The sequence below is a fragment of the Taudactylus pleione genome, unplaced genomic scaffold, assembly GCF_031769625.1.
Source record: "Taudactylus pleione unplaced genomic scaffold, aTauple2 ptg000061l, whole genome shotgun sequence".
Lineage (NCBI taxonomy): Eukaryota > Metazoa > Chordata > Amphibia > Anura > Myobatrachidae > Taudactylus > Taudactylus pleione.
Genome location: NW_028284463.1, coordinates 9499104 through 9517222, shown reverse-complemented (window position 1 = coordinate 9517222; position 18119 = coordinate 9499104). Strand labels below are relative to the sequence as shown.

The 18119-nt window shown below is 38.6% G+C and overlaps 1 protein-coding gene across 1 annotated transcript in view; it reads right to left on the bottom strand.

Moving 5' to 3' along the window:
- Window positions 1-424: 424 nt before the first annotated feature.
- LOC148535011 (olfactory receptor 1496-like) overlaps window positions 425-18119 on the bottom strand; it is a 36617-nt gene continuing 18922 nt past the window's right edge. Inside the window, exon 2 of the mRNA XM_088464520.1 lies at window positions 425-1387. Coding sequence (XP_088320646.1) covers window positions 456-1370 — 915 coding nt within the window. The 5' untranslated portion in view covers window positions 1371-1387 and the 3' untranslated portion in view covers window positions 425-455. The remainder of the gene's footprint in view (window positions 1388-18119) is intronic.

Below are 18119 nucleotides of genomic sequence, written 5' to 3'. Positions count from 1 at the left end.
ATTTGACTGTAGATATATGCAGGAAATTGTACATAACTTGGTGGGAATGTTTGTATTAAAATGATGGGGCCCCCAACTAAGAGTAAATGTTTTGCTTCAAGCTGAGAGCTGGGCAGGTGGGTGATGTCTTCTTCAACTTGATATTTTAAATCATTTGTTCAGCTGGTACATAATAGTCTCCATCAATGAGGATTAGTATTAAGGTGTATCTTCAGGAGGTCAATGCCTTCATTACAGTAATACACTTTTGTAGATTTTCAAATACCTGTGAGCCTCTGAAACCATGCAAGACCATGATAGGACCGTAAGGGACTGTGTTATTTCTGCAGCTCAGATAGCATTCTTTCCCGTCCAATGGCCACTAATTTTCTGTATGGACCAGCCATCAACAAGGACATTTACCAGAATATGGATACAGGAAAGAGGCTATTTATGAACAAATGAGGAGTTACCGGCTATACCACTAATCGTTGAAGAGCTCTCCTGATTTCATGATTGCGTAGACTGTATACAAGAGGATTTACCATGGGGATCACTGTAGTATACAGCACGGTCATGATCTGCTCTAGAGCCTTGCATTGCCCTGATGGTGGCATCAGGTATACAGATATACAGTTAGTATAGTAGATGATCATGACGGTGAGGTGGGATGAGCAGGTGGAGAAGGCTTTTCTTCTTCCATCACTTGACTTTATATGTAATATAACAGTGATAATTTTTTTGTATGACATCACATTGAAGAGGAAAGGCCAAAGGCCAAGTAACACTATATCAACATACATGATAATATAAAACATGTTTGAGCCAGAACAGGAGATGTCACTCAGAGCTTTAGCATCACAGAAGAACTGATGAATGGTGACAGAATGGCAGAAGGACATTTTTAGAACTGAAAGTACACATGACATTGCGTTTAAACATGCACATAGCCAGATCATGGTCACAAGCAGGATACAGATCTTCCTGCTCAGTATTTGGTGATAGTGTAATGGATGACAGATCGCAATGAATCGGTCATACCCCATCACAAATAAAAGTATATCCTCAGAGCTGGCAGGTATAAAGAAAAAGTATATCTGAGTTAAACATTGTGTGAAAGTTACTGTGTTATTCCGAGATCGCAACATGTCCAGCAGTTTGGGGACAGTTACTGTTGTATAACACATATCTACAAAGGACAAGTTACAGAGAAACAGGTACATGGAGGTGTGTAAACGTGAATCCAAACATATCACTGTAATTATAGCTAAATTCACCAGAAGTCCAAGTAGGAATATTAAGAAAAAAACATAAAAAATGAGGGTTTCATCACCGGCTTTCATGGAAAATGGCAAAATGTGGAATTCTATAATAGAAGTGTCGTTCTCCATGAGATTCTGTCACCAATCTGCAAGACAATAATCAGAAGGGTCATTCCATGAAATATAGGACACAATACATGAAAATTACATTTCACATATCTGCTAACATTTTAGAATATCGATGATGCTAAAAGATTGCAGTATATTGTGTGTCTATCACAGTGACTTCAAATGATGTAGTTAACATTGGTGACTGGTTCTATGTTGAATATGAAGAAAATAATTATTACCCAAGTGAGATCAAGGACATCAGAGATGGATAATACTTAGTGAGCACAATGGAACAAGCTGGCTGCAGGTGGAAATGACAATCATCACCAGATGAAATATTTTCTACATATTCACAGTTAATCAGGAAGATACGCAGGCCTAAATTGATTTATTCACATGAATTCTACAGGTTTGAGTAGTTTGTATTATAGCCCTTTAACTGGGGACTGAAATGTGATGTGATTAACATTCATATGTGACGTAAACTTTCTTTTAAATATAGTTTGGATAACATTCAGTTTTTTGTTTGTGTGTCAATCATAAGTGTAAGTTCCTATGTCCATTCTGTTGTAACATGAGTCTCACATATAAACAATAAAATGTAACTACTAAGAGTGTTATTTTTTTCTGCTTCCAAGCATTAATTATGACTACTTACCCCATATTATTGAAATATTTTTCAAATGTTGAATTTCAGCTTAATTTTTCAGCCACAAACCACAGGCCCATATATATATATAATTATGTAATTCAAAAAATAATAATATTAATAGACCACAGCTAAAAATATTCTGGACCATAAAATCATTGTTAGAAAAAAATCATTAAAAAAAAGGAAAGTTAAAAGTTTAAATGCAACAACAAATACATTCTACGCCATCTACAGCTACCGTTAATTGTATTAAAAATCTTGCGGTAAAAGTGTGGCTGCATCTTTTGATACATATGATTTATATCGCATTCAATAAACTGCAATGCTTTCAGAATACATTTTGTGATATAAGAAAACAAGTTTTTAATACAAATAAAGCACAATAAAATCATGATAAGAGCATGATACATATGACCAAACAATAATTTTAGCGACAACCATATATATAGGAAAAAATTATTGCAAAAATGCATTGATACATATTCCCCATAATAGCTTATTACTTACAGGAGTAACCACTCACTAAATATAAAGATACAGTGTATATTTACAGGATGTTTTACATATATTCATGTCACGTGTTATTTCATTCGTCACAGAGCTGTATAAAATTGGATAAATTTGACATTGATTGCAAATAATGTGCCTAGCTGAAATACAGTATAATGAATTACTTAAACAAATGAGGGAAATCTTATAGAATGCAATATATATCTTTCAAACTGATTTTCTTCAAGGAAAGTTGCTTATTTGTAGTATTTTGGTAAAATATGCGCATACAAGTAAATACATTAAAACATTGAGGGCATATTCCATAATACACACGTATCAGGAGGTAGAATAAAGAACTGATACAGTTTAATACCCATGATTCATTACTGAGTTTTGTAATCCTCAGTTCTTTCCACTTTGCTACACAACTACAGTCTTAAGGTGGCCACACACCGATTTTTCATCCAATTTGGCCGATTTCGACGAATCGCCAGGACAAATCGTGTAAAATATGGCGAAATCATGAAGTTTTACTCCTGATCACGATGCTGATGTGCATCCCCACTCGTCGCACCTCGCATCTTCTGATCTGCCATGTTCTAGACCAGATTTGCCAATCCTGGACACAATGGGTGCCGATCGTGAGTGTGTTTTTTACTCACGATGAATCGTACAATTCATCTTACAACGTGAAATTTGACTGACAGGAGCCTGTACACGCCCTTCCGCCATCTTGTGCAGCATCATGTATGAAAGAGAAGGAAGCACAGTTGGGATCCTGCACACTTAAGTGTATTTTGTTGAAGTTTGGTGAGTATTTGTACTGTGTAAATGCAACCCACTGCCCACCAATGTGTGCCACCCACCTAGACATACATGACCCAGCCACCGCCTGCTGGAATGAGGCGGGCGGTGGCTGGGTCATGCATTTAGCTCCCACTCCCATTGTTATGACTATTTAGCTTCCCACCAATTGTCAAGAGCCTTTATTTTTTAAACTCACAATTTTTTGTGCCCGATCTCACGATGCGTATGATCCCATAGATCGTGAGATTGTAAAACAGATTGGGTGAAAATTTTCCAAAATCATGATCACGATGGCAAGCGAGCTCCCTGAGAATTCACGGGGAAATTGTACACGATATCAGATCGTAAGCATATCGCTATGTGTGTGGGCACCTTTAAACTCCTGTTACTACTCAAGTGCGATCCTGAGTTCCAAGTCACTCTGCTACCCAAGAGAAAATCTTAGTTCCTGCCACTCTGCTACCAAAGTTAATTTCTATATTGCTGCCACTATTCAAGTACAGTCCTGAAATCCATGATACACTGCTACCCAAGTGCAATCCTGAGTTCTTGTCTCTACTATCCATGTGCTATCTTCCCACTGCTATCCATATGCCATCCTAAATTACATACACTCTACTACTGTACCTGAGTGCAGACCTGAGTCTTTGCCACTCTACTAACTGAAAACAATCATGATGTAGAGGACAGAACTGATACAGTTTGGGATTGAGTATATACAGGCACTTTGCATCTGCTCACTAAAGGATGTCGCAGTGATTTCATGTATATTACATATAATTATATATAGATCAATATACTATATTCGGATATTAAACCTCATAGCACTGTATATTAATTTTATTTAGAAAATGTCTGAACCTTTCTCAGATATTTAATAGCCAAACCCAGTCTTGTGGGAAAGCCGATCACAGTTTCAAGGTTACAGTGAAGAAACCTTTTATAGCAAGAAAATAAATAAAATTTCTTCCATTTACAAGGAGTCTCCTTGAGCCCTCTGTGGGCACCTTAAACTGAATGTGTTGCTGCAGGATATATTGTATGGGACATAAGAATCTTTTTTATATGTTTCCACTACAATTCCCTAAGTTAAATCTTTGTGCTTTTTTAAAAAAATTAGCAGCCTTTTAAAAACTTTTATGTCTTTATACGGTAATGCTGGGTACACACTGGCAGATATATTGGCTGATCAATTGATCAGGTGCCCGTCGGCCAGTGTGTACCAGGGATATGTCTGTGAATGTTGTCGTTCACAGACATATCATGTCGGCTCTGCTGCACAGCCAATGCCCAGTATATCTGCAGATATATTGGGCATCGTGCTGTGTGTAGATAAATGCTAGTAGTTTGTCTACACTTATAAGGGAGTCTGTGAAGCTTAATGTGTCTCAGGGCTTCCCTGCAGCACAGTGTTCTATGGACCTAATACAGAGATGGACATAGATGCGATGTTTATGCAAATCTCCGATGTTTTAAGATCTGTGTATGCGCAGCTCTTGGGCCGCGATGTCGCTCGCAGTGCCCCAAATGCCGCAGAGTGATTGACATGCTGCTGGCATCTGGGGTCAGAAAACGACTCAGAAAACGGACGCATGTCGGCCTTTTCTTTTGGGCGTGGGAAATCCAGTGGTTGCGTCCTCGGACTCAGCTTCACTGGCCCTGGTTACGTGATTTCACTGGACATCCTGAGTTACCTGAGGGTGACTCAGATGTCCATTGTTTATGCAGTTCATCCGATGCTGCATCTTCATATGCAGCAGTGAATCAGAGAAGCTGACAGGAGGTGAACAGAGACCAATAAATGTTTAAAATAATAAATGATTTATTGATATGCATTAAAAATATTTCTTCTTGATACAATATTGGCGGTAAACTAATGAAGACATATAGGGGTATATTTACTAACGTGAGAGTTTTTTGAAGTTCAGATGTTGCCCATAGCAACCAATCAGATTCTAGCTATTATCTTCTAGAAAGTGCTAGTTAAATGTTAAGTAGACTCTGATTGGTTGCTATGGGCAACATCTCCACCTCTAAAAACTCTCACCTTAGTATATACTGTATACCTCATAGTGTGTAGTAAAGACAGGAAAATAGTGTATATTAAAATAAATACAAGAAAACGGCTCCTGTCTTAAATAGTTCCTATTATTGTTTCATAATCGTTCAAGCTCAATGGTGTATTTATTAGTGTGAGATTATCAGTGTGATCCTCCCATTTACTATGGTAAATACATCTCCACTGTCAGTGAGACACTTCACAATTGTAAGTATCTAATACTGTGAAGTGTCTCACTGACAGTGGAGATGTATTTACCTTAATAAATGGGAGGATCACACTGATAATCTCACACTAATAAATACGCTCTCATTTAGTCAAACATCCGGGAAATGTATGTAATATGCACAGAATACCGATAGCCGCTATGTATAGCATGAAAACAGGACATGAAATCAATGAATGAAAATTATGCTTTTAAAGCAAAACAAAAAGGTAAAGTATTTATCCACTTTTGGAAATCTCATCCTCATATAAACATTTCCCCAAGTTTAGCATTGCTGGGGACCTTCCCCTTTCCTGGAGCTGAGAGACAGCTGCTGCTGAATCACCATCATTCTATCAGTTGATGTTAGATGACACAGAGAAGGAATAACATGTGCTGGGAGAATGCTGGATTATATACTAGAGAAGGAAACATGGTGAGATGGGGTAATAGGGATTGTTTGCACATAATGGAATGTGATGCATATCTCCATATATTGCAATTAGTATATAACCCTTACTGCATACAAACTGTAGCATATTTGTTGTAAAGTCCTAATATATTTTTGATTATTAATTCAAAGACATACTCTTTCAAAAAAATCTAAATTCTGAACTAGCCAAAAAAATATACATTGTCACTGATATGCAAATAGTGTAACTGACACTGCCCTAAAAATTGTTACGGTTTCTTTATACAAAGTATTGCAATAAATTTTGGTGTCAGCTATTTTTCTACCCACTGTACATCAGAACCGTAACTAGACTTTTTGCTGCCCTGTACCAGAGAGAGCATTGATACCCCCCCCATTTTTTAACTAGGGACATAAGATAGTGCATCTGAAAAAGGGCCATGGCCTCATGGGGAAGACATAGGGCTGGGGATAAAAGAAGAGAAAGCTACAAGTGAGAATGATAATAAACAGAAATATTGACAGGCCCAAACAGCGCCCCCTGCCCTGCAGTGCCCTGTGCCATGGCACTGGTCACACTACCCTAGTTATGGCCCTGCTGTACATAGTACACAGCACTGTGCTGATACTGACAGCTGCAAATGCCTTAAGTAATATTCCTCATATTTTCAATTCTATCTGTGAAATAAAAATCTAACAGTTCTGTTGTGGTATAAAATCACTGTGTAATAGATGACATACCGTAGAACTTGTCTGTCATAGTCCTTGTTTCATGTTAGAATCAGATTATATATTTATAACGATTTTATACTCTCCTTATACAGTATAATGAAAGACCTCTGGGGGAAAATTAAATATTATGTCATTACATTGCCCAACAAACTGCTCTGGGACATTTATTCACTTATCTGTCTTTACAAAGTTAACTTCTTCATCTGGTTAATTAGTGTATATGCTTTCTGAGGTTTGAAATTTATGTAATATAAAAATGTAAAATTCTTACACAAATTTATACTCTTCCATTTTGGATCAACTTGTATTCTAATTTCCCTTTTACATTTTTTAGACAGAAAAAAAATATATAAATATGGTATAGATCTGTGTTCCTAAAATCTTACCACCAGTATGCAATTTTAAGTTCCTGACACTCTGCCATTCAAGTGTTCTTGACACTCTACTATCCAAGTGCTTGTATCTCAGCTATCAATGCCCAGTCATGCCACTCTGCTGCCAGAGTGCAATCATGAGTACCCGAGACTCAGCTCTCCAAGTACAATCTTGAGTTCCTACCACTCTGCTTTCTAAGTGCAATCCTAAATTCCAGCCACTCTACTGCCCAATTGCAAATTAGTCCCTCCCACTATTCTACCCAAGTCCAATCCTGAATTCCAGCCACTTTTTCAGTGCAATCCTGAATCCCATGTTACTCTGACACCTTTGTGCTGTCTTAAGTACCTGAAATGTGCCAGTTCCTTAAACTCCGCTACCCAAGAACAAACCTGAGTTTCTGCCATTCTGCAACACAAAGTGTACTTCTGAGTTCCATGACCCTTGCTACCCAAGTGCAATCTTAACACTGCAGTATCATTTGTGGTCCTAAAACTGCTTCTTGTTTGCTCTCTAGAGTACGTACATTTGGATATCCATGTGCAATTTTCAGTTCTTTCATCTCTGCTATCAGAAAACAAACCTAAACTTCTGCTGCTACCCAAGTGCAATCTTTAATCCAAAGAAATGCTATGATCTGAGAGCAAAAATAGTTTCTCACTCTCTTCAAGTTTAATTCTGAGTTCCTGTCACTACTCAAGTGCAATCCTTAATTTCATGTTACTTGGCTACCCAAGTGCAATCCTAAATTTGTGACTCTACTATCACCTCCAACTCAAATTCAAATTCAGAATCTGAAAGTTTAGATACCAGACCACCAGTAGGTGATTTTTTAGGCATGGCCACCAGGTCACAACTCACAGATTCACAGAGTCACAACGCACCCGAGGAGGAGTAGGTATAAGAGGCCGACCCTGTGGCAAACAGGGAATGAGGAGCTATTTTCAATCTGTCAGAGTGGAGACTGAATGATGCTAAAGTCTACCTTCTGTCTAGAGGCCTCAGCTTTGTACCGACATGTGAGTTTAATAGCTTTAATTGGTCAATTGACCATTATAAGATAGGTAGGAAGTTGACACTTAAAGAATTATTTTCAGCTGCAAATATCTTGCAGGATCAGACTGACAATTTTGCAAAAAGATTTAAGAAACCTAGTGATTTCGACCCATTCTCTAATAACCCGAGCATCAAAACGTTATTATGAATGGTTGATGTGGGGGTTAAGGAGGATATGAATAGAGTTTGTGCCTTTGACAACCTATGTACTGCTGAGAGGAGTGCTTTGAAATCCCTTCGTAATGATCAGTCGATAGTGATTTGTATGGCTGACAAAGGACGTGCTGTTTTACTTCAGGATGCTGTAAAGTATGACCTTGAGATAAAAAGACAGCTTAATGATTGTGAGACATATGAGAGTGTGAGTTGTAACCCTATGCCTAGGATCAAGAAAAAGGTGGATGGATGAACTAATTAATGTTGCTCTTTTGGAAGGGTGGATTAATGAGACTGCGCCAGATTTTCTGACCACGGATCACCCAATTGTACCAATACTGTACACCCTTCCAAAGGTGCATAAGTCACTTGATGTGCCCCCTGGTAGGCTGATTTTATTGGCCCGGGGGTCAGTATTGCAGCCTTTGGCAGAGTTTATTGACTACTTTTTGCAGTAATGTGTAATGAATTCTGGTAGTTATGTCAGGGATACAGCAGGGCTGAAACTAATATATCTGTCACCCGGTGCAAGACAGCAATTTTGCGCCCCCTCCCTTCCTGTACCTAGATTTTGTCCTTGCTCCTCCATAAGGCAGTGCACTAGTCAAATGTCCCTGGTATAGTGACTTACATTATTCCACACACCATAATGCCTATTACCAAAGTGCCACTTACTTATTTGCCCAACATCATTTTATGCCCCACAGTAAGGCTTCTAATTACTTTAAAATTACCTGCTCATTGTCAGGGGTTTTATGCTCATTACCAGGGGTTCCATGCATGTTGCCAGGGGGTTTCATGTTTGTTGCCAGGGGGGTTTCATGCTCATTGCTATGGGGTTTATGCTCTTTGCCATGGGTTTCATGCTCGTTGCCAGGGGGTTCTGCTCGTTGCCAGGGGGTTTATGCTCATTGCTATGGGGTTTACGCTTGTTGCCAGGGGGTTTCATGGGAGAAGATACAGCTTTCAGTATCTTCTCCCAGCACTTGAGCTAGTCCACATGGAATCTGCTGAAAATGGCCATCCAAAAATGGCCACCGCTGAGGAGGAGACAGACACTAGAGGTCCAGTAAGGACCTCTAGCATCTGTCTCCACCTTTTTGGCAGCCATTTTTGGATGGCTGTTTTTTGAATCTGCAACCCCCTAGCCACTGTGAGTCAGCCCTTTTTCACCCCCTGCATTCCGGCACCCGGTGCACGTGCACCTCTAGCCCCCCCTAGTTGCAGCCCTGGATATAGGCCATTTCCTTAAGGGCATTGGTTCTCTTCATGAAATACCAGATGATTGCTTACTCTTTACCCTAGATGTGTGTTCCCTCTACACCATCATCCCTCATGATGGTGGTGTAGAGGCAGTTCGACATAGTCTATTGAAGGGCCCATATCATGGTCCATCTATCGAATTTTTGTTAACACTTTTGCACACAGTATTAGATTGTAATCATTTTCTTTATGGTGATAATTTTTTTGTTCAAAAGTCTGGGACGGCTATGGGATCGAACATGGCTCCGGCATATGCCAATTTATATATGGATGAATATGAGCAAAACCATATTCTATATAGATTCAAGTAGTATATACTCTACTATCAGAGATTCATCTACAATGTTTTATTGATTTGGCAAAGTGACATGGATTCTTTTCAGTCGATGTTTGATTATCTGAATAGTATAGACAGCCCATTGCGCTTTACCTCTTCAATTGACAGACATCAGATGAGTTTCCTGGATGTCCTAATCTTTAAAAAGGATAGGAGATTGGTGTACACTCTTTACTGTAAGCCTACGGATAGAAATATAACTCTCCCTGTGACCAGTCATCATCCAGATGCCCTAAAGAATAATCTAACGGTGGTGCAATTTATGGGGGTACTCAGAAGTAATTCTGAAATTGACCTGGCTGAAGTACAACTAGAGGAAGTCGTGCAGAGATTTAAGGCATGAGGTTACAACAAATTGATTATTGATAAAAGCCTCACCAGGGCTCAGAAGTTGTTAATTGGTACTAGAAGTGCAACAACAAAAACTCCTCAACAGGACAGGCTTATGGGCATTACAGAGGTCCGTTAAGAAGTACTGGTTGCTCCTGGGGACTGATACATCATTGAAAAAAATTGGAAGCATACCACCTCTCTTGAGTATTAGGAGAGGAGCTAACCTGAAAGATTTGCTGTACAGAACCAATACGTCGGTAGAGAACACCGTGTCGGCAAATTGGTTATCTGTGAAGAAAATATATGATGATCGACTGGGTCCCTCCCCCTAAAAGAGGAGGCAACAAGGATCTCATGCTATTGAAGAGGGAATCCAAGTGGATACACTTTTTGGACACTGTGGCCCCACAGGGGCTGAATGAGTATAATTACTTACATCATTTTTTACATTGATGTCTGGATTTTGAAATAGAGTTATATCCACATAGTGTCCATCCCGGATGAAGCATACACACACATCTATATAATTTTTTAACATTTTTTTACATTTTTATTATATATAATATTTTTTCCTTTAGGTATTTTTTCAGTATCTCCTCAATAATTTAGTTAAAAATGTAGTTAATGATTTAGTATATATTGTTTATATGTATATATGTTTGTTTTGGTGATGGTTATCACTTTATATGACAGCTCCTACTCCCAGAGTTGACCTATATATACCCTGTTTTGTACCTATGTGATTTAATAGGAACCCCTCTGCATTACATAATATGTAGGTCGCGTGACTTCTTGTTGCATGGAACGCAAACCAGAAGCACGGACCAGTGTGGTACAGCTAAGTGACCAGTGTGACCGGCCGAGGCCCTCAGAGATTAGAGCGTGAGGCAGATCATATGACTTCCAGTTGCTTGGAACACAAACCGGAAGTGCTAACCTGTGTGCCACAGCCATGTGGTTTTGGTGGATTGTGTGTAACACTGCAGCACAGGCCACGTGACTTCCGGTTGCATTCTTGCAGTCGACATGTCGACTCTTGATTACTGCATCAATGTTGTGACCATTAAAGTAGGTGTTTTTACACTTTGAAGAGAAGCCCTGGTGAGTGAAATCGATTATCTTGGATATATATTTATACGTTTCAAAGTCAACGGCAGACCTTTTCATCAGGACTTGTGTATAAACAGTGAACAAAGTGTCTTACCTTAAATAGAGTGAGCTGTCTTTGACCTCAGTTAGTCAAGTGCCAAACTACAGGGTTCTATACAATTGGACTGCACACTGCAGCCCTAATGGAGCGTACACACGGTCAGATTTGTCAGACTTGTCAGATTTGTCAGATGAACGACTGAACGATTGAACGATTTGAACGATTTGAACGATTTTTGACTGCATTAAAATGAATGGAATCGTCCAAGTCTGACTGCAAACACATCAGATATCAGAAATCGTTATCTGACCATCGGGAACGCGCATCGTTGATCGTCCATCGTTCAGGCATGTCAGATATGAACGATTTTCCTTCAGATATGAACGACTGAACGATTTTTAAATCGTTATCGTTCATATCTGAAGGAAAAATCTGATCGTGTGTATGCACCATAAGTGTTAAGGCACTGACCCTTTGTATCACCTGTTTATAACTTTTTTATCCTACACCTTTTCTTGCATTTGAAAATGGGGTGCAGATTTACTTCAATACCATTCAGCAAGGATGACAAAAGTGTTTAATCTACCTGTCTTCTTTTTCTGCATGCTGTAACATTGCACCTTGCTGCTACATACCGGTTCTATATTTCTACAATGGAAAATAATCCAATAACACAAGAAGCTTTCACCTTTGCAGATTTACAACAACATCTGGGTGCAGAGCCGTAACTAGACTTTTTGGTGCCCTGTGCCAGAAAGAGCATTGGCGCCTCCCTGATTTTTCAAAGGGACATAATGCACCCACAAAATGGGAATGGCCTTATGAGGAAGTGCCAAGGAAGAGATAGTGGAGGCCAGGAGATGCTGGGGATAAAATAAGAGGAAGCTACAAGTGAGAATGATAATAAACAGAAATTTGACAGGCCCAAACAGCACCCCCAGACCTGTGGTGCCCTGTGCCATGGCACCGGCCGCACTACCCTAGCTACAGCCCTGTCTGGGTGACACTTTAAGCTTCATGATTTTGCAAGCTTCACCTATACTTTTTAATGAAAATGTCACTGACTCTCAGGAACAACATTCAACTGAAGATTTATATCACCAATTACTAAAGCTCTGGAAGAAAGAGATAGGCTACCTTCTACATGGTTCTGCATTATCTGACTATTTCTGCTCCAAACATATACCACGAGGTTTCAGGGTAAGAAATATATCCACTATCGAAAGAAACAATGCACAGTTTTTTAAAAAATGGTTCTCGGTATTAAATAAATGTAGCCTAGACCTGATGCTCTTCGTCATAGAGGAGGCAGGGAAAGTGCTATAATACACAGGTAACATAATTGAAATTATCAAAATACAAAATAAGACCACCTTGGAAGAAAAAATAACAAAGCACAATGGGAGAAATTAGAGACACAATGTCATACCTACCACATGGAACTAAAGGCATTTAAAAAGAAAAAACTTAACATGGTACAATCAGACTATGAGGAATTTCGTGTCTATTGGTGGCTTAATGGCACAGAACCATCACAACACAGGCAACAACAAGCCTTTAGAACATCGTGGAGGGACCATACACAAAGGTCTCACAGCAGACAAGGGAGGAGGTGTAGTAATCATGGGCAAGGATACATACACAAATGAAGCCAATAGAATCCTCAATGACACCACAACATACCAACGTTTGAAACAAAACCCGACAAAAGAGTTTCAAGGAATTAAGAAATCTACTAAGAAAGGGTTAACCAAAGATATTCTAACCTCCCAAGAGCACAATTACCTATAAACACCACACCCAATCATCCCGGTATTTTACCACTTACCAAAAATCCATAAGAACCCCATCAATCCCCCAGGTAGGCCCATTATCTCAGGTATACAGTCATTAATGGCAAATCTATCACATTATGTAGATACATTTCTGCAGCCATATATCAAGACCCAGAAATGCTATTTGAGAGACACCATCAGTATCCTTAACAAATTAGAAGACATCCTATGGGATGATGGCTGTTGGTTAGTCACAAGCAATGTAACCTCGCTATATTCTGTCATCAAACATTCTTTAGGCATACAGAGTGTCAAACACTACCTTGACAAAGACAACAACATGCATCCAGATCAAAGTGACTTTATCATAAAAAGCATAACATATATTTTGACACATAACTATCTATGGTTCGACAACACATTTTTTCTACAGGTTACTGGCACTACAATGTGGACGAGGTTTGCGCCAAGCTACATGAACCTATTCATGAGCCAGTGGGAAGATCTACACGTGTGGGTACATCGCAAACTTGATGCAAACCTCGTCCTCTGGACGCGATTTATAGATGATATATTCTTCATTTGGCGAGGTGATGAAAAGTCCCTCAAAGATTTCATAAACAACATGAACAAAAATAATCATAATCTTGAATTCACCACTAAGTACAGCAAAACACAGGTAGAGTTCCTCGACCTGAACATTTTCATATCAGATAACCAAATTCATACTAACACCTACCACAAAACCGTAGATGTAAATAGCTTTGTTCTGGAATCAAGTGGCCATCACCCAAATTGGTTAGACAGTATCCCAACAAGCCAATTCCAAAGGATCAGATGCAACTGCTCAAGGCATAAATTTAATACATAATAACATCACATATTACAATAGATATAACACTTAATAAACAACAAATAATAGTGGTATGAAAAATCATCAGTATTTAGATAAATTGTACAGTGATACAGTTGTTGCCAGTAATGTGATTAAACACAGCTAAAATCCAACTAAAGGAGAAATACGAGTACTTGAGTCTGGTACTATAGAGCACTCTCCACAGACCAAATTAACAATGTCTCCACAGAAGATGAAAAATAATTACTAGTGGCTATTAATATAGCAGATGGAAAAATTGAGCTGATAATACTCTCTGGTACATTGAGAGCAAGATCACATTAAATTCGCTGTAGTTTAAGAGTAATGTCTCCGTTCTTTAGAGGATTAATGAAGCACGTTTGACAGCACAACTCGTGCAATATTCAGACACTTTGTATATCCCGGATAGTTTTGGTAGAGTTTGTATATTGAGTCAATAGTATATAGATGACCCAAACAGATTCCTGAGTCCAACATAAAAAGCAATATTGGGGAACCGATATTAGTCTCTGTGGTAATATATCAGAAATAACCTTTGGGCTGATAAATGAAAAATACGGCCAAGACAGGTAAAGCTTGATCAGCTGCACTGTGTAATCACAGTGCAGCTGTGAGTACTCACTGCCTGGAAAACCAACAATTATGGGGGCCCCCCTTTTTATTGTAGTTCTGTCCTCTGGTTCCTGTATAACGTCCGTAATTCCGTACAGCCAAGTATGATGCTGCTGATACAGTGTTTGACAGAACTGCAAGGTTCCTGTTTGTGATGTCGGGATATGCGCACAGCCAAGCCGGATCATGCCGGTGTGATAATCAGGCTGCAGGGTCTTGAATGAAACCATGAACCATGTATCAAACTAGTGTCGGCTGGCAACAGTGTAACCAGTGATGAGAACGTCCCGCCTAACACGTTTCATCACAGATCATGTGACTTTTTCAAAGGTAGTAGTGGGAACTGCTTGAGACCTAAATATACCTGTTATCACAGGTGATGTTTATAAAATCAATCAGTGGAATTAGTCAATCAGTTTGATTTAGTATCCATTTGATGCATTGAAACAATTCAGATCGCACATATAAATACATTCACATTGCTTACAAGATATATACAAATTTACCATAATTAAATGAATTAGAGACTATGGCCCTCATTCAGAGCCACTCGCTAGCGGCAGTACACTCGTTCCGAGCGATGTTCGCACATCTGCGCATGCGTACGGTTTTTAGTACGCATGCGCGAACCAGCCAGTGCGGCCGAAAATCATTTGTACGCAATATAGCGAGTGCCTGCTATTTTGAGTGACAGAATGAGTCGTATGTGGGTGGTAACAGGGGAAGGTGCTTGAAAACGGGGAGTGGAGATCTGTTCGCAGGCGTGCTTAAAGGTCAAAACGGGCATTTTAAGGGAGTGCATAATTAATACAGCAGCGTCATTGACCACGTCACTTGTTTTTTTTAAACTCAGAACTGCTCGCAAAATAGCGGTTGAAAACACCAACCACAAGAATAGCGAGCAGTTCATACGCTGTACGATGTACTCGATTAATCTAATAAATAGCGGACATGACGTATGGTGCGTGCGGCCAGGGGGCATTTTTATCAAATAAACGAGCGTATGTTTTGCTCGCTCGTTCAGACTTAGAGGTGTGAACAGACTGCAATTTGCGAACGGATCATTTGAATAGCCACCCCTTGTTTTTGAACGAACGACCGCAAATAGCGAACGGCTCTGAATCAGGCCCAATGTGTATAAATAATAATTATAATAAATAAATAATAATTGTGAAAAATAATAATAGATGAAAAAAGGATACATTAAAAAGATATTATATATTAATGATGGAAATATTGCTATTAAAAATACATATATAGATCAAAGTAAATGTTATAATAATATATATAAAAATATATACATATATATACATATATATATATATATATATATATATGTGTGGGTGTGCTCACCAGTAATAACACCTAAAATAAAGAAATATTATTAATAAATAAAAATAAATATAAAAATAAATAAAACCCCAAATAAATAGATGCATATAAAAATAAAGATATAGGGTAATCAAGGAATAGTTCTTATACTTCCTATTTATTATACTCTCACACTGACCATTAATCAATATTTTACTGAAAGAGCCTAGGCATCAGTATTAGTACAGGGGGAATTAAGATAAATGGAAACTATTAGAGGGACTCGACCAAAAATAATATCTAATAAGGTGACTGTCCAGTCACCACAAAGGAATAAGTACAATCAAAAACAGTAAAAATCAATATAAAGTAAAATAATATGATAAAGGACCAATGCTATTAGCTAGAGCATTGGACCTATTTAAGAGACCAAAAAAAAGAGATCCCATGAAATGTAACAAATAAAAAATCTTATTCATTGTAAAAATCCAATAAAAAATACAATTTATATTCTCTCAGATAGCATAAAGTATGCTAGACAACTAGGGATGCATATATCAAATATAAGATTGTACTAGACTTTAGAGGCTTGCATAAATGATCATCCAGTGTTACTCACTAGAAGATGTGTGGAAATTAGTATGTTATGTATATATCACACAGAAGTAGGGAGGAAGAGTAGACCTTAGGTCCCTCTGGACCAAGGGTCCCCGATGTCAGGTCCCACCCCTACCCCTGGCAACCACAGATGACACATGTAGATAGGAAAAGGCATAATGTGGAGTAGTACATTCCAGTTAATAGGTCAATTTTGATATTCTCATTCAAACCCTCAGGAGACAATGTGCCCATCTTGTGTATCCAAAAGTTTTCACGAAGACATAGTTTAGAAAACCTATCCCTTCCCCTCACCATGTGTGGGATATGTTCTATGCCTATAACTTTAATATCTCTAGGATTAGACCGGTGGGTACAGGTGAAATGTCTTGATGATATTACTTTTCATGATGAGTCTCCTATGTTCAAGGAATCTACATCTAAGTGGTTTTATAGTTCTCCCAAAATACTGAGTCCCACAGGTACATTCCAATATGTATATAACATATGGTGTGTTGCAATTGATAAAACTTTTAATGGGGAATTTTTCATTCGAATTATTAGATACTATCTCATGACATCAATTTACTATGTACTCACAAGTGATACATGAAAAACGTCCACATTTGAAACAACATTTGGGTTTATTGGTCAACCAGCCACTCTTATTAATAGTAATATCAGTAGCAGAAGGCTGTTTTTTAAACAGCTAGGTGCCAGTATATCTCTCAGATTATTAGCTTTCCTAAAGACAACCAGTGGATTAACTGGGATGTTGACTTTTAATGTATTATCAGAGAGTAGAATCTGGAAATTTGACCTTACAATTCTTTTAATTTTATGAGAGCAGTTATTACATTTTGATATAAACTTAGGATGATCTAAACCACATGTGTTTCTTGGTTTGATTTCCAAAAGATCATTTTTAACAAGTAATCTAGTTTTCTCAAATGCTGTTTTAAGAAGGGTATCAGGATATTCCCTTTCTCTAAAGGATTCGAGGATCTCCACCGCTTGACTCTCAAAGATAACATCACTTGAGCAGTTGCAACGTATTCTCCTAAATTGTCCAAAAGGGATATTATGTATCCAAGGTTTATGGTGTAAGCCAGGGGTTCTCAAACTTTTTTGCTCTGGGACCCCGTCTAACAATAAAAATTATCACTGGACCCCAGCAAGTTACTGCAGAATGACTGCCACACGTGTGGTCAGCAGACCGCTCATGCACAGTAGCACTATGGAGATGCAAAACTGAAGTGAGGTATCTGCTAATGCAGGGGCAGAACTATGGGAGACAATGGAGGTGCCTCCTCTATTGCCCACAATATAGTCACCCCACTTAAGGCTATTCTATATTAGTGTATTTGTGCATAAGTGATAGATAGATAGATAGATAGATAGATAGATAGATATGCACCACATTTATTTTCCTTTTTGTTTTAGGGGGGCACCAAATTATAACTTGCCTTCGGGCATCTGGTATGAACTTACGCCACTGCGGTAATGAGATCATTTAGTTTAGACATTGCAGGGACGAGCTCCTTTCGAAGCCCCTGTCCCTGCAAG